At 35.2% G+C, this 17,575-nt stretch overlaps 1 protein-coding gene across 3 annotated transcripts; it reads left to right on the top strand.

Moving 5' to 3' along the window:
- Positions 1–1,876: 1,876 nt before the first annotated feature.
- On the top strand, positions 1,877–13,400 carry LOC147406667 (RING/FYVE/PHD-type zinc finger family protein). Of its 3 annotated transcripts, none has more exons than XM_086434810.1 (7): positions 1,877–2,026; positions 2,159–2,539; positions 8,464–8,721; positions 9,077–9,382; positions 11,690–11,779; positions 11,937–11,981; positions 12,216–13,400. In XM_086434810.1, exons 2-7 carry the CDS (start codon positions 2,285–2,287, stop codon positions 13,035–13,037), a joined length of 1,776 nt encoding a protein of 591 aa, XP_086290936.1. In that variant the 5' UTR covers positions 1,877–2,026; positions 2,159–2,284; the 3' UTR covers positions 13,038–13,400. The 3 variants fall into 3 exon arrangements, with proteins under 3 accessions (XP_086290936.1, XP_086290934.1, XP_086290935.1); XM_086434808.1 differs by having other exon boundaries at positions 12,204–13,400; XM_086434809.1 differs by having other exon boundaries at positions 1,897–2,026; positions 2,168–2,539; positions 12,204–13,400.
- Positions 13,401–17,575: the final 4,175 nt, after the last annotated feature.

Below are 17,575 nucleotides of genomic sequence, written 5' to 3'. Positions count from 1 at the left end.
GCATTTTTTTTCTTGTTTGGTAAAGCTCTTTTAAGAAAAATATGGTTATTCAATACAATCATAAACTTCATACACGTCAAGGTTAACATCCCTTAAGTCTATCGTTTCCATTTCTCCTTCACCTTTTTTAGGATCTCATACGCAATTACATTTTTTTGTTTGTTCAGTAAAATTCTTTTAAGAAAAAAACAGTTATTCAATGGAACCATAAACTTTAGACATGTCGAGCTTAACTACCAGTAAGTCCAACGCTCCTATGTCTTCTTCACCATTCTTGGGATCTCGTGCGCTATTGCATTTTTTTTTGTTTGTTCAATAAAGCTTTTTTAAGAATAATATGGTAATTCAATGCATTCATAAACTTCATACACGTCAAGGTTAACTACCCTTAAGTCCATCATTTCCGTTTCTTCTTCACCATTTGTAGGGTTTCGTAAGCAATTACGTTTTTTTGTTTGTTCAGTAAAATTCTTTTAAGAAAAAAATAGTTATTTGACGCAACCATAAACTTTAGACATGTCGAGCGTAACTACTAGTAATTCCAACGTTCCCGTGTCTTCTTCACCATTCTTGGGATATCTTGCGCTATTGCATTTTTTTTCTTGTTCGGTAAAGCTCTTTTAAGAAAAATATGGTTATTCAATGCAATCATAAACTTCATACACGTCAAGGTTAACTACCCTTAAGTCTATTGTTTCCGTTTCTTCTTCATCATTTTTAGGATCTCGGATGCAATTACATTTTTTTGTTTGTTCAGTAAAATTCTTTTAAGAAAAAAACAGTTATTCAACGCAACCATAAACTTTAGACATGTCGAGCTTAACTACTAGTAAGTCCAACGTTCCCATGTCTTCTTCACCATTTTTGGGATCTCGTGCGCTATTGCATTTTTTTTCTTGTTCGGTAAAGCTCTTTTAAGAAAAATATGGTTATTTAATGCAATCATAAACTTCATACATGTCAAGGTTAACTACCTTTAAGTCCATCGTTTCTGTTTCTTCTTCAATCTCGTATGCAATTACATTTTTTCGTTTGTTCGGTAAAATTCTTTTAAGAAAAAAACAGTTATTCAATGCAATCATAAACTTTAGACATGTTGAGCTTAACTACTAGTAACTCTAACGTTCCCGTCTAGTCTTCACCATTTTTAGGATTTCGCGCGCTATTGCATTTTTTTTCTTGTTCGGTAAAGCTCTTTTAAGAAAAATATGGTTATTTAATGCAATCATAAACTTCATACATGTCAAGGTTAACTACCTTTAAGTCCATCGTTTCTGTTTCTTCTTCAATCTCGTATGCAATTACATTTTTTCGTTTGTTCGGTAAAATTCTTTTAAGAAAAAAACAGTTATTCAATGCAATCATAAACTTTAGACATGTTGAGCTTAACTACTAGTAACTCTAACGTTCCCGTCTAGTCTTCACCATTTTTAGGATTTCGCGCGCTATTGCATTTTTTTTTCTTGATCAATAAAGCAAATTTATTGAAAATAAAAAAATAAGAATCAAAGTAGAAAACATAAAGAACGTCGAGAATTGAGAAAAATGGAAAGAACAAGATACCATCAAAACATTAGGATTCCTTGCTACTTACACCATCTAAATAAAAAGTTTCGTTATTGCAATATTGTTAATTACTCACGAAATCATCGTCAAAGTCTTATTCCAAAATTTTGTAGCCAAAATGAAAACTGGATTTGGCATAAAATTACTTGTTGATGTTTTGAAATTGAAATTTTTTTGTAACCAAAATGAAAACTGGATTCGGCATAAATTTGAAATTGAAAATTTGTAGAGCAAATTTCAAGGGTAATAGGTTGATAGAAGTGTAATGAAGGTGCAAGTGACCGGCTGATATCAAGTAACCGGTCAACTTCAGTACTAACTGACAGTAGCGATATATAAAGTAAAAAAACCTCTCGTTTTTACAAATTTCAAATCTATCCGAAGGTGAGATGAGATTAGGGTTTCAGAAGTTAATGTTTTTTTTCTCTGATCTCTTCGATTCCATTTAACAATCTTCGAGGTAAGCTGTAAGCTAGGGTTTTACATTTTCGCTCTTTTTCTTCAGAGATTACTGCTTCGTTTTTCTGAAATATGTGGTTCCGTTTCTGCTAATTACGATGTTTTTTCTGGTTTTGTTTCATTTATACATCAGATTTTGCAGGAAAGATGGGTTTTTGGATGTTGTCGAGTTGGTTGGTTGGTTCTTGATTGATTCTTCGGGTGGTAATTTTTCTCTGAAAAAAAAGTCTTGTAGATTAGGGTTTGTTTTACTGTGAAAATGATCGTTGAAGAGAGATCCAGCAATGGTGGTGTTGCGGAATGTTCTTTGTTAGTTCCGTGTGAGAAAGGTGCCACCTTTAATGGTCATTCTTATGGAAATGAAGGTGAGAATGTTGAAGGGAAATTGGGGTCGTCTTCGCTTGATGGAATTCACACTTACAAGCGGCGAAAGCATTTGAGGCTGAGTTCAGAGGGTAATCTCCAAGAAAATGCAATGGTTTCTGCGGTAACAGATGGTCAAATAACAGACAAGGTTTGCCCTTTCCCCCTCTTTTTTTTTAACAGTTTTATCTTTAAATTTTCGTGGGTTTTGGTTTTTTTTTTTTTTATGTTTGTTGTTTATGATTTGGTTCCTTAGATTGGAACCTTGATCTGTGGACTGATTACAAATTGGCTGTAAAATTTTTATTCCTTGAACCTTACAAATTTTTAATAAATTTTTTGATGATGATCAAGTTTTCATAGGGCCACTTGAGGCGAATATGGATGTAGATGATCAAGTCTTTGTTATCATTTTCAATTTTATGAGATGGGTTTCTTTCAATTTTAAACTCTCAATGATAGGATGAACTCCTAGATTATGTATCCATTATGGTCTAGTAAACTTCTGGCACCATTGTAGTTAGACTCATCGCTTAACTTGTTTTATACACCTATCTTAGGTTTCATTCCATGTTCACTGTCCACTCTTTAGGATAAAACTTAGTAAAAGATCATTGTTCTTGGTAACTACCATTTTCGTTCAAAGATACTTGTTTTTTTCCCTATTTCTTATGTTCATTTTTCTTGTAAAGATGAATACAATATAGGTGTTGTAAAATGGGGACCTTATTGCTTTTGTTCATTTACCTAGAGTAAAGCTGTCTTGCGATAATCAATCTGGACATTGAATCTTCTGTGATAGCGTCTAAGGAATTTAGAGTAAAGCTGTCTCGCGTTGATAAGAATGTGAGCACCAGAAACTTGTAGTGTTTATAAAATCTTGATAATGTATACCAAAGAGATGTCATTATGTCTTAGGTAGAGAGTTTGTTTTGTCTACCTCATACTGGAAAGATATCCTTGTTCGTGACATTGTCTTTATGCTGGTTTGGCAAAATTAGTTTTGTGCATGATGATAAAGTCAGTTAAGTCTTTTTTTTTTTAAACTACTGTCTCCCAACTTAGATTGTACTCTTTCATTGAACCTTCACACCTTTGATGATACTTTTATGGAATTATATGGTGTAAAACATGTTATTTAATATTTTGATTGTAAAGTTGTATAATTTCATTCCAACTACTACCCAAGGTGATTGTAAGGTTGTAGATTTTTTTTCTTCGGTGGACTTCCAAGGTGTACTTGAATCAAGCAAGATATCAGTGATGCAGTTGGGGGTTTGGCTTGCCATGATATGATATTTCTCTCCAAAAGCAAATGTTTAATAATTTTAGTCGGGAGTTATAGTGAATTAAAAAGTTCGGAGCATCTAGAGTACCGTTCGGAGCCTCCAAATATCTTCAAACTTTAACATGTATCGGGAATACGTGAAAATGGCAAAATTTGTTTGCTCGAGTCTTTTTCTCCAGAATTTGTTCTGTAAATCAGATTAGAGAAACTCAGTCAAGGGATGAATTTTTGAATTCTTCGAGTTTCAAAGAAATAGAACTCCAATCTCAGTTGTGACAAATCAACATGGTTTTAGTCTCCAAGTTTTTGAAGTATGACTAAGTTCATTTGTCTACTTTTTCCTGTGCGACTTCATTCTTTTCTTGATTGGTTCTTTATATTTTTTGAAACTATCAGTGAACCTTAGATTAGCACCTCATTGTTGACAAATTTTGTTTTTTGCATGTTTTCATGTCTAATCAATGTTATCCGTCTACATGTGATAGTCATCAACTTGCATGTGTGATAAGCTGCTCGAAGAGATGTTTGATAACACTGTTCGCTGTCGTATCCAAGGTTTCTTAGAGGGAAAGCTCTTACAAGTCGCTAATCCAAGCAACTTAATCTTGAAGAAGGGACTAGATCTACTCAAGAAAATCTGTATACTATTTTGTTCGCTCTGCTGCATTTTATGACCCTTGCACCCTTTATGTGGAGTTTTTAACAAAGACATGAAGGATCTAGATAGTCTACTCTAATCTTCCTAGAATGTCACTTCCCTATGCAACTAACCCATCGTTACCACACAAGAATTTAATGTATTTTGAAATTATCCACCTAGGAACCCTAACAGACTTTGAAAATATATAGTCAAAGCGCGAAGAACAATGCTGTTTGACCAGAAACCTTACTGCTCGATGACAATGGACTTGTGCTGATCTGATTATATTGTTAAACACTGCAAGGTCCCCCAGGGTTCCATATATCCAAAATTAGGCAATCCCTCCCTTTTAATCCTCTTCTTGAATTTAGTACTAGTTTTTTTGTAATGGGTTTGCATTAGTGCTTCCACTTGGAAAGAATACTCGAGTGGATGGCATCGTCTACTTCCAAGGATTTGGGCTCCATTATATGCAAATCCTCATAATTAACCCAAATGTCATCTTCACCATCATCACCTACGACGAATAATTGTTCACTTGGAAAGAATTCTCTCAACTTCATCTTCATTTTTACTGCCATGATAACGGTAAAGGTCTGAAACATTGAAGATTGAGTCAATCCCAAGAGATCTGGCAAATCAATCTCACATGTATTGTTATGGATCTTCTTAAAGGATTTTCTAAGGCCTGATTTATTTTTTTTTTGATAAGTTCCAATTTTTCTCTTGCTAAGCTTCAAGTATATACGTGTTTGGCTGTTTAAAAATCTTACTTTCTGCAAATGCATCATATCCCTTTTGTTGAAAGATTGTAATCTTCTTCACTTATGGGGAATTTTGGAATGGTTGGGAGAGTAAGGAATTAAAAATATCTTTAGGGTGTAGTGGGTGGAGAGGTATCATGAGGATTGGGTCAGATTTCAAAAAGTGGGTGCGATTTAAAGTTTGGAAGAGTGTTCGGGTTAGATTCTGGGAGGACTGGTGATGTGGTGACATGGCTCTTTGCAATCTTTTCCCTTGTCTATTCAATCTTTCCTCGAAGAAAGGTTTGCCATGTACGGACTTCTTGAACCTTGAAGGAAATGAACCTGCGTTGTATTTGGGATCCAGGAGAGGTTTCAATGATTGAGAATTCCAAGACCTTGCAAATCTAATGTCCTACCTTGACAATGCTTGATGGGACGCTTCGGAAGACAACATGAGGGAGTGGATTCTTACCAAAAGTACATACTTCATTGTTAACTCCTTAGCTCAGAGGATCACTAAGGCCTCCAATACGGTTAATCATTTTCCATCGTCGATCATTTAGGGTATGAAAGTCCCTTCCAAGGTACGTTTCTTTGTTTGGTTATTTGTCTTGAATAGATTACCAACACTTGATCTTCTAATAAAGAGAGGCTTTGTAACCCTCAATTCTTGTGGACTTTGCATATCGAGTGTAGAGTCAGTTGACCACTTTCTTCTTCATTGTGGGTGCTCTTCTCCTATTTGGCATCATTTCTTTGATCTATTTAGGATTCCTTGGGTCCTCCCAAATTTGGTTCTATCTTGTTTTAGAGTTGGGATTTGTCTTTGTTTTCCGGGAGATTGAATACTTTGTGGAGGCTACTTCCATTTGCTATTTGTTGGGGTTTATCATTTATGGTTGGAAAGGAATGGGAGAATTGTCAAGGGTGAAGTTTCAACAACCCAGGACATTGTATTGAAAATTTTAGGCCTTTTGTTCTTTTGGTGTAAGCTTTGCCCAGATTTTAAGGGTGTCTTTTTTGAAGATCTTGTCTTTCGTTGGGAGACAATGTATGCTAGCTATATATATATATAAATGAATGTTGGCAAATAGTTTCTTCATTTCTTCTACCATCTTTTTTTGCTAACTTTACTTATTTATGGCAATGGAACTTGACCATAAAAGTGATGTGGTTGGTCCCCTAAACTATCTCAAAAGGACTTTTACTAGTAGTTTGATTTCTAAAGTAATTGTAAGCAAATTCAATGCCTATTGCTTTGGATTCTCTTGAACCAAACTCTGCGAAAGATTTCCTAAACTTTGGTTAATGACTCCTGTATATCCATTGATATTTGTATGTATGAGAACTACTATATTGCTAGTTTGTACCAAAAATTTTCCATAAAACTCTCCAAAATTGGGATTTTTTTTGGACTCCCTTTCAAAAGTAATGGTTTTTTTTTTTGGTAGTATGGTTTTGGGAACTCCATGAACTCGTACAATGTTTCGAAAATTAATATTAACACCGTGCAAGGTGTCTATTGTCTTTTTACAATTAAAAAAATGTGCCATTGTAGAGAAATGATAAACAAAAACAAAAATGGAATCCCTTACTCTTTCTGATTGCGGCAATCTCAAAATGAAGTTTGTGCTAATATCATCCCAAGATGCTGAGGGGACTAGAAGTGGGGTATAGAGACTCATTTTCTGGGCATTTCCCTTTGAGATTTTACAAGTTTGGCATCTATCTTCGAGTAGAAACACATTGCACCACTTTAAAAAAAATTTATTATTGCATCTTAGTCCAGAAATACTTCTCTTCCACCATGGCTAAGTTCTTATCTCTCCCTAAATGTCCGTCAAGCCTGCTCTATGCATGTTTTGAACAATGCTTTCCTGAAATAAACAAACAGGAACACAAAGTTGATTGCCTAAAAAAAGACACCTGTCATGGAGAACATACATTCCTTGTTATCCATGCATACACTACTCCAAAATCGGTTCAAAGTAAGGATTAATGGGGTACAAGTACTTAAAGGAATCAAACCCAATTACAGTAGTAGATATAGTAGCCAGTAACATGGTCCTCGACAACTTTATTGTTAGTTTCTGATTTCTGTCTCAATACAAATGCAAACTCTTGCAAATAAGAAACCTAATGAGCATGTTTTCGGCTAAGTTTATGTTGGCTGTTGATATGCTTCAATGCTTCTTGTCTTAAAAATAATACAAACTCCTACTGAATCTAGTAGTGTCTCCAGTGTTGTAGAGATTGAGCGAGAGCATAAAAATCTCGATGATAGCTGTATTTTTTGCACGTGTCTCATTCAATTTCTCACTATAGATAGACACCGGATGCTCTTCTTGATTGGGAACAGCCTGATACCAAACTTTGAAGCATCGCACTCCACCGCAAACACTTTGACAGAGTAAGGGAAAACACGAACAAGGGTTGTACATAATTTCTCCTTGATCAATTGAAAACTGCTCTCGACATCTCTGGTCCATTCAAACTTACCCTTTATGCAATCGGCCACTGGCACAATGATGGTACTGATGTTCCTAAGGAAACATCTATAAAGTGGCACTAGACCATGGAAACTTTTCACTTGTCTAAGTTTAATCAGTGTAAACCAACTTCAGATTGCTTCGACTTTGTGTTTGTCCGTATGGACTTTGTCTGCACTTGAAACATATCACAAAAACAACAACATGCTTTTAATGAGTTAGTACTTTTTAGATTAGCGTATAGCTTTTCTTTGGCATAAAACACCGACTACTTCCCTTAGGTGTTCCATATGTGATTCTTTGGTTGGACTGTAGATTAAAATATAGTTAACATATACCACTTTTTTGAAGGCAGTCTTTCACTTGTCCCCTTCTCTAATTCGAATTTGGTGAATAACCACTTTTGAGATCTATTTTTGACATCACTTTTCCACCGTAGCATGTCATCTAACCAAGGTATTGGGAAGCAATGCTTAAACCACTATTTTGTTAATTGCCCGACTTTCTATGGACATCCTCCGTGAATTATCCTTCTTTTGCGTCAATAGAGCAGGCATCGCACAAGGGCTCATGGACCCTTGGATGAATTGCTTTCATAATAACACCACTTAATGTTGGAGATCTTCATGTTCTTTTGGGCTCATTTGGTAGTGCCGCAAGTAGGACAAACTAGCTTTCGGCACCAAGTCTATATGGTGTTGTATGTTTTTCGTACCTCCTTAAATTCTTCTAGTAGAGGCTTCAACTCCGTCGTTATTGCTATTGGTTAGTCTCAACCTCTTTTAATTCCACTTGGTTAATAATCTATTCTTACATTCTCTCCCTTATGTTCCTTGCATGTACTTGTTCTGATGGTGTTATTTGGACCTTTTTGGGGTTTTAATAGGCTGTTGCTTATTTGGTTTTCTGCAGAAAATAGAGCAACCACAAGGCATATATTTACATGATAATGAGAAAAAGGATACTTCTAGAATAGACGGTCCTCCTCGTCTACAAGGCTCAGATGCTTACCTAAATGACCATTGGAGAAATGTTATACTGGAACACATATCACAGTCATTGGATGCGGGGGAAGGTGGTATCCAGAACTGCATCTGGGATGCAATTGCATCAAGCACCTCCACTGTGTTTACATCACATGGTGCTTCCGAGCAAACTGCACAGCCCAAGGTATTACTATGTTTCACTTCAGTTTCTTCTCTCTGCTTTGTTCATGAGTTATCGAGATTATTTATGAGAGCTTCTATTGCCACTTTTGTGAATGCCACCCCATAGAATTAGCACACATCTTGGTGTGGTGTTAGCAAAAGTTGGTGTGGCAACATAATCTCTGATTTATTAGTTCCAAAGTCAAAAAAGTGATCGGGTTGCACGAATAAAGGATTTCTAACGATGTAGGTATCCTATAATGAACACAAATTAGATGGAAAAAGAGAATCTGTTCATTAGCTTATCGGTCTCCGAGGTATCTATGCTTTTCTTACTATATACCTTGTTTTGACCGTCTTTCAATCAATATTTGCAGGAACCTGTAGACTGTCGCCACTCACAATTAAGGAGGAAACCTAAATTCTCTTCTGGTTCTCAGAATGCTGCCATGGAGCACAGGAGTGTCACTTCAGATGGATCCTGTGTCAAGACTAAGCTGTGTCAGTGTGTTTTCCATGATATTATAGTTTCAGAGAAGTTTGCTTTGTTGTGCAAGTTACTCTGTGAGAATTTCCAAGGGTTCAAGGTTGATAGCTTTCCTGACATTAGTGTCATTAATTCAAAGATGATAGAGGGGGTTTACGGAGATTCTCCTATACATTTCTCTGCAGATATCCAACAGGTAATCTTTTTCAATTTCCCCTCGGTGTGCTTAGTATAAAAATATGGATTATGCCAAACTGATACTGAGCTCATGTAGTGATGTTTCTTTTAATGTAATACTAGTATCTATCAAACAGGGGAATTCCTTCTTGAAGGAAAATATGCAATACTAGACATGTTGCAGATGCATATATATATATTGATCTATGAAAATGCTTTTATTAATGCAGATGCATTTTTTCACACTTGCCTACTCTTCTTACAAGAGGTTTTGCATATAACTTCATTATTTTCATCTATTAATTACATATCTCTTTCTTTTTGCTTACTGATTCTTAATTACATATCTCTTTCTTTTTGCTTACTGATTCTTAATAAATATTATATCTTTAGTATTGTACAAGTCTGCAAACTCCTATTTTATCTGGCACCAACACGTGTCTTATTAAAATGCATGAAATTTTATTCTCTTTGATTAGCTAATCTTTTTCAGTAACTCTGCTGTGAAAATACCTATGAACAGGTCATGTATAAATCAATCAACAAAATCTCATCTATTTACATCCGGCCACAGGGAACCTATGACAATGTTCCACTCTATCTTAATACCAAGGATTCAATTGATAATAGGCTTTCAATAATTGCTTCCTCGAAGGGTTTGAAGCCCTGGCTTCGAGATATTTCTTAGTTTTTTGAAAACTTGAGTCTTCTTTGACTGAGATGGTATGTAAGTATAGAGCATAACGAGACAAACCCAAGACTCTTTCCAAGTCTTGAAGTGAAATTTTGAACCATTCTTTCCCATTTCCACACCAAGTCCCCTTCTGCATATGACTTTTCCCTCTCCAAATAGCATCTTTTTCCTCCAAGATACTCAATTCTTCAACCGTGACCAATGATCAAGTTGGTTGATCATGATCAACTCCATGAAATTTTTTGGGATTCTGTGAAGTTTACATGGCTTTATTATACTTAGATGCTGGTATTTCCCTTCAGTATTATTTATTTTATCACTCTAATATGTTCCTGTCCCGATGAAACCTACATTAATGTATAGTCGCCATCATGCCTAAAGCCTTACCTCAAGCATTTGGGGTCGGCTAAACTGCCTGTATTATAGTACGGATGGTTATATTTGTCAATCAACATCAGCAGATGGAACCATAATTTTGCAGGTCTTGTCTTTCTCTGATGAACAGTTGGCTGTGAGAGAGATTTAAGTTGAAAATATCAACCATCTAGGTGTTCTCCGATATCATGTCTGGAAGAGATGAGAAAATAGTTTTGAAGACAAAAATGTTGTGTTGGGTTATTTCTGCTCACATAATCTCACATACCCAGCTAGGCATTTGCATTTACATATATACATTACTGACAGGAAAAAAGAAGTGACCACATAGATATCTATTGAATGTGGACGATAGACATGATCTACATCTCCTTCAGTTTTATAGCAAATTTTCTATTGGTGTGAGGAGTGAGCTAAGCAATCTTTCAAGGCCCCAAACCTTCTGAAATTTTAGAAGCTAGTTCAACGTAAATATATCATCATTGGAATCCCATATGTCATATAGTAAGTAGTCTATTGTGCCAATGTTTTATACTTACGTGTCGTAGGGCTATGTTTAGGATGTTTATCAACTTACATTCTACAAATTCTGGATGTAGGTGATAGGTACATGGTGTTTAGGTGGTGTTCATTTGGTAAAGTATGTTTTTTTACATATGTAGGTAATTCTTATGTGATAGATAGGTGTAGGTGAGATTATATGTGATTGTGGGTGAAATGCAAATATCTAATATCTATCTATAACTATAGACAGTTACTACGCAATGTTATGCAAATATCTTAATGAATGGAAATATAATTCCTCTACTCTCCACTGGGCATGTTCTTCTGATACTTCCTTTTATGTTTTAAAATTCGTAAATTTGACTCATTTCGAATGCTCATTCAGTCGATGAGTTTTAGGCTTTAATATTTCATTTGGATGAGTTATGACATGCGCTTCTAGTTTATTTTTGTCAGCAAACTGCACAAACCATCCCAAGGCCTTTTTTCTTTTTTTCCTTTTCTACCCTTTATTTTGTTATTTTCGAGTGGAACATCTGCTGCATCGTCAATTATAAGGTAGAAATCCATGGTAAATGGCAGTGGAATTGACACCCCAGAGTACAAAAGCATTCCGGTAGAGATCACTTTTTGGATTTGTCATACATTAATATCAAATTTATTAGCTTGAATTTTTTCATAAATCTGATCCAAAAAGGCTTTTTCAAGGTCAGTTTCCAAGCGATAGATACCTCATGCCTGATTATTTTACAGGTATGGAAAAAGTTTCAAAAGATCGGTAGTGATATGGTTTCTCTTGCCAAGGGCCTTTCAGATATGTCAAGGATGTTCTACTGTGAACGGGTAAGAACTCTGAAGCTTCTGATCCGTTGACCATGCAGTATTGCTGGATCTTGGTTATGTAAAAGGTTTTTGAATTTTTACTAGATTAGCCATTCTTTGTGTTAATGTCCTGTACTTAATAAATAATTAGTTCAACCAAAATTGTTTATCCTCTCAGGTTGGAGGCTTGGAAAATGGCATTAGCGGTGAAGGAAAACATGAGGTAACTAATATTCTTAAAACTGTCGTGTAAAAATGATTTGGTTGGGTCACATATAACTTCAACATGTGGACATTTTACGCTTCTAGAATCGTTTAGCTTCCCACTATGTTAAATGGGTTAGATCATAATTTACAAATAGGGTTTCGTTGATAGAATTGTCCTTGAACAACGGGATTGTCTAGGTTTGCTCACTACAAAATTATGTTCTTGGAATCTGACCAGCATGCTAAACAGGAGCAAGCAGAGGTTTATGGCTTGGACAAAGTTTGTGCGTGCAGGTGTTGTGGCGCTAAAGCAGATGGCAAGGATTGCCTCGTATGTGATTCGTGTGAGGAAATGTATCACGTCTCTTGCATTGATCCTGCAGTTGAAGAGATTCCTCCAAGGAGTTGGTACTGTGCCAACTGTACCACAAGTGGGATTGAGTCACCACATGAGAATTGTGTCGTGTGTGAGAGGCTCAATAATCCTAGGACCGCAACAGAGCCAATGACCAAAGAGATGCTTAGCGATGTGGAAGGGAATTCGGATTGTTGTATGGAAGCCGAGGATGAGGATGTGCTCGACTCGTCTGGCGGAAGAATAATATTGCGTACTTGCAAGATGTGTGGAGGAGAGGAAAAGGAGGGTGGCCTAAAGTTCCGGATATGTGGGCACCCACAATGCCCTAACAAGTTCTACCATGTGAGGTGCTTGACATTTGGGGAGTTAAAAACTTATAGTTTCCAATGGTACTGCCCTTCTTGCCTTTGTAGATCTTGCCTCACTGATCAAGATGATGAAAAGATTGTGCTTTGCGATGGTTGTGATCATGCATACCACATTTATTGCATGGAACCACCTCGTACGTCCATTCCAAAAGGAAAATGGTTTTGTAAAGGGTGTGACACTGGGCTCCGAGCGATAAAAAGAGCAAAGAAGGCATATGAGAACCTTGAAAAACAAAAGAACAGCTCAGGGGGGCTAAACACAGCTGTGGGTTCAATGGATATGCTCTTAAGTGCGGCTGAGAAGCTGAAATCTGAAGATCTAGATGCCGTCAAGGGCAATAAATGAGAATAAAAGGCAACTTAAAAAGCTCTCCTAGATCATTGTTGGCATTTCATTCGTTTTACCTCCAAACCCTTCATTAGAAGGATTTTGATTTCTTGTACATTTTGGTTGTACCCAGTGCAGAGGTGGGATGTCTTCACCACAATTGTTTGAAGAACTAACATATTTTTGGGTTTAAAACTTTGTTAGTTTCAGCTGACATAATGATTTTGAGCTTTGTGCTGATTTCTCAAGGGTTTAATGTCTAGGTGTTGTAAAATTTAGTTGTTTTAAGGTTTCCATTTTCTGACAAATTTGTTTGGGATATTTTTGTATTAGACCTTGGAAACATATCAAACAATTTGAGTTCTTTTATAATTTGTGTTACTTATATGATGTTGTGCTGCCAATTTTTTCCTTAGTGCTTGTCTCTGTACTTTGATTTCTTTCATGATCCCTAGTTTGATCTAAATAGGAGATGGAAAAGTCGGTACATTTAAAGTGAGACCAGTGGCGGAATGTAATATACTTAAATCATTTGATATACAAATGTTTTTGTATTTCTTGTTTTAAAGATAAATATTGTTTAATTCTATGTTTTTTAGAAACTTATTTAGTTCTAAATCATTCACTGAAATTTCTTAAGAGTTGAGGTGATCCATGGAGCTTTTTTTTTTTCCCCACCAATTCCCAAATTTAAAATTAAAATTCAATTGAAAAAATAACTTTTTAAATTTTCTTTTTCAAAGTTCTTAGAATTTCATCTTCAACATCCCTGCGGCATCGTATAATGTTTTTGGAAGCCACGCTTGGATGCCACGCGGCGATGTAGTCAGTTAGGACACTTCCCCTTAGTAAGGAAAATGTTTTTCTTATTCTTGCAAATAAATGTCTGTATTTACCCTTTTGGACAACTTCTAGAAAATTCTAGAAGGAATCTGATCATAAGATTCTGTTTTGGACTCTTAATTAAGATTTAAGAATTACCCTTTTGGACAACTTCTAGAAAATTCTAGAAGGAATCTGATCATAAGATTCTGTTTTGGACTCTTAATTAAGATTTTAGAATGTTGCCGACATATTTAATTTTCACTCAAAATAGATTTTCCTTCTTTATATCGTGTGCTATGCTATTATTGTCTCGTGGATATTCCTAATTTAAATAAATGTACATTTTTTTTTTTTGAGAGTAGAGCTAATAATTAACCATGAACAAGAATCGACACTTCTTTTGCAACAGCGATGGAATATGAAGGTGATCTGCAATTCGAAGAAGGAGAAGGTGATCCACTTTGTATCCCTACAGATCCAATAGAGGAGATAGAATTGTTTCCCAATTTCGCTAACGACTTCATCTGTTTAAGTAGGATCCAAGAACGAGAAATTGAAAATAATAATAATGTAAGATCCTGTAATTTTGATAGGTTGAATAGAATAAGAAGTAAGAGAGGAAAGAACAAAATAAATGTTCGTCGTATTTGGTCTCAGAACACATCGCTTGATGAAGTATCGGTTAAAAGTCAAGTTTTGGCAAAGAAGACATTGAAAATGAGAGAAAACACCACTATGGAGAATGGGTCCGATAGGGCCTAAAACTCTTTGTAAGGCATGTGGCCTGAGGTATTATAAGTTAGGGAAATTAGTGTTGGAGTATTGCCTATGGCTACTCCCAACTTTGATAAATAATGAAAATGAGAAGTTTGAGAATAGTTGGATGATTTAATTACTCATGTTTAAGTTTTTTTTTTCAACTAGATGATGATGCGTTTATGATTTGTTTAAGAATATATCAATAATTATATATATGTGGGTAGTGTTTAGTAAGCAAAATTGTGAACAACATTCTAAACAAAGTTTTGTCTTATATGATTAAAAAGTTTTGGAATTGGCTGATTTTTTGTGAGGATGATTTTTATGGTGAGTAGATCATCCTCACAAAAAATCAGTGCATTCCAAAACTTCTAATCCCATGAAAAATGGTTACAAACTAATGGTAAAAATAGATGACCCACGATTCTTCAACTTAGAAATTAGGGTTAGAAATATCAGAATTGGTTGATTTTGGGTGAGGATGATTTCCTCACCATAAAGATCATCCTCACAAAAAATCAGGTCATTTCAAAACTTTTAGCTCATATAGGACAAAACATTTTGTTTCTTGAACCTAACCCTATATATATATATATATATTGATAATAGGGAATCCCATCTGATCCCACATAAGTTTTCCAACGTACAATAGGGTGAGTTAAGAAATGATCCAGTTTTGAACACACTGGAGGATGCAAACCTCCTATCTATTTTACCATTGAGTCATATGTTACATACTCTATTATATAAGGGATTTATTAGTGTTGATACACATATACTAGAGTTTGTCTGACATTGGCATTCTCTTTGGAAGTGGGGTGCAAAGAGAGAAAAGAAAGGCAATAAATTTAAAATGGTATTATTATATTAGAGGAAAGACAATAAAGTCAAAGTATTCTACAAAGATGGTTAGAAAAGGAAAAACAATAAAGTTAAGTGTCCTAGAGATTTGTAGAGAGATAAAAGTCAAACCTTCTAATACATGATGATAAAGAAAGTGGTATCCACAGTTGTATATTATTTATATACTAGAGTTTGCCTATTTACGACACGCACATCAGTTTTGGGTTAAAAGGGTAAAAGAGGAAAGACAATAAAGTTGAAGGGGTATAATTGAAAAAAAAGGAAAGAAAAGAAAAAAAAAATTAAAATTAGAGGGATATTATTGGAAAAGGGGAAAAGAAAATGTAATATATAAAGTTTAGAGGGGTATTTTTGGAAAAAGGGCATTTGAGTAAATACAATAAAGTTAGAAGGGGTGTGCTTGAAATTTGTAGGTAGGCTAAATCCCAACCTCTCCTTATGTGGGAGATGAAAGAGTGATTCACCATTGTGTTTTATTATATAACTAGCGTTTGCCCGTGCCTACAACATGTGTACTCCAACATGTTTTATTATATAATTAGAGTTTGCTCGTGCCTACAACATTTTTGAGGTTAAGGGGGTAATAACGAAAGAAAAAAAGAAATTGGAAGATTATTATTAAAAATATATCTGGAGTTAAAGAGGTAAAAAAGAAAATATAATAAAGTTGAAGATATATTATTAAGAAAGGAGATAGAGGGGCATGAGCTTCCTCTTAGGCGTTAAAGGAGTAAAAGAAGGAGGATTGTAAAGTTGGAGAGACATTATTAAAAAAAGGATAAAAGCAGAAATATAGTAAGTTGGAGGGATATTATTAAAAAGGGAGGAAGGAAGGAGAGGAAAAGATAATAAAATTGAAGCAGGTGTAGAGGAAAGGCAATTTAGTGTAGACCTCACTCCATCATTATAATTTAAGTGGGATTCACAGTTGTGTTCTAGTATATAGATACAAGAGTTTGCTCGTGCTTACGATACATGCATTTTTGGGGTGAAAGAAGAAAAAATAATAAAGTTGGAGAGGTATTATTAAAAAGGGGAAAAAGAGGAAATGCAATAAAGTTGAAAGGATACTCTTAAAAAGAAAAAGAAGAGGACTAACAATAAAGTCAAAAAAAATTATTGTAGGGAGTTTAAATACCAACCCTTCTTTATGTAAGGGATAAAGGGATTGGGATCTAGATCTACTTTTGTGATTTTAAAATTATATATATATATATTCACACAACATTTAGAAAGGGCTCGAATACACCTCATTTTGTACCTATTTTACTTACCAACTTCTTGTCCCATTGCAATTTCTTTCCAGTGATCACCAATGTTCTTGAAATGCTTATTAGTACTCCTATCCATTCTCGGGCACATGCAAAAGCCTAGACATGGGTCCTAAGCATGCCTTGACAAACTGAACTTCCTACCCAGGCACATGACCACGCGGTTTTGCCTGGGGAATGGGCACAAATCTAACAATAATATATTTTTCCCTCCATTTTTTAACACCAAAATACCCTTAGGGGTCACCACACAATCTCTACCCAACCTAGATAAACTATGGGATAGAGCTATGGCAGAGTTTTGGAAAATCTTCAAAGATCCTCTCCCTAAGGTTCCTATTCATTCCATTCAGTGCGACTTTCAATGGATATTGTGTAAGCTTTTCGAAGGCATTATGCTAAGTTGTTCACAGGTGGATAATGTTGAGGATCCAAAGAAGGTTTGGAAGTTATTCCTAATTCAGGTTGCTACAATCTTGTCTTCGGGCGACTCTGTTTATTTTATATTTTAGATAGGGAATCTAGATCCACAAAACTCCTTTCTAAGTCTTTAGTTTGGAGCAGAGAATAGAGATACTATTGATGTTTTTGACAAAGTTCTTTAGGATATCTTTGTATTAGGCACTGGCCAACATTCAAATTATTTGAGTTCTTTTGTAATTTGTGTTAAATGTATAATATCTTCTTTTCTTAGTATTTGGTTCTTGAAATTTTTTTCTTTCATCACCTCTAGTTTGATTTATGGGAGGACAAAATTTGTTAATAAAAAAGTAGATGCATTTTTAAAGTCAGATGAGTGGCAAAAGGTTATCTGCAAGAACAAGGAGTCAATTATGA

The sequence above is a fragment of the Akebia trifoliata genome, chromosome 3 (assembly GCF_017979445.1).
Source record: "Akebia trifoliata isolate Shusen 1 chromosome 3, ASM1797944v1, whole genome shotgun sequence".
NCBI lineage: Eukaryota > Viridiplantae > Streptophyta > Magnoliopsida > Ranunculales > Lardizabalaceae > Akebia > Akebia trifoliata.
Note: the sequence above shows the minus strand (reverse complement) of the source record. Positions and strands in the feature narration are given on the sequence as shown.

Coding starts and splice junctions, on each gene's coding strand:
- LOC147406667 (XM_086434808.1), top strand. CDS start 2,285: ATGATCGTTGAAGAGAGATCCAGCAATGGTGGTGTTGCGGAATGTTCT. Junction 8,722..9,076: donor AGCAAACTGCACAGCCCAAG/GTATTACTATGT, acceptor CAATATTTGCAG/GAACCTGTAGACTGTCGCCA. Junction 11,780..11,936: donor GGATGTTCTACTGTGAACGG/GTAAGAACTCTG, acceptor TTATCCTCTCAG/GTTGGAGGCTTGGAAAATGG.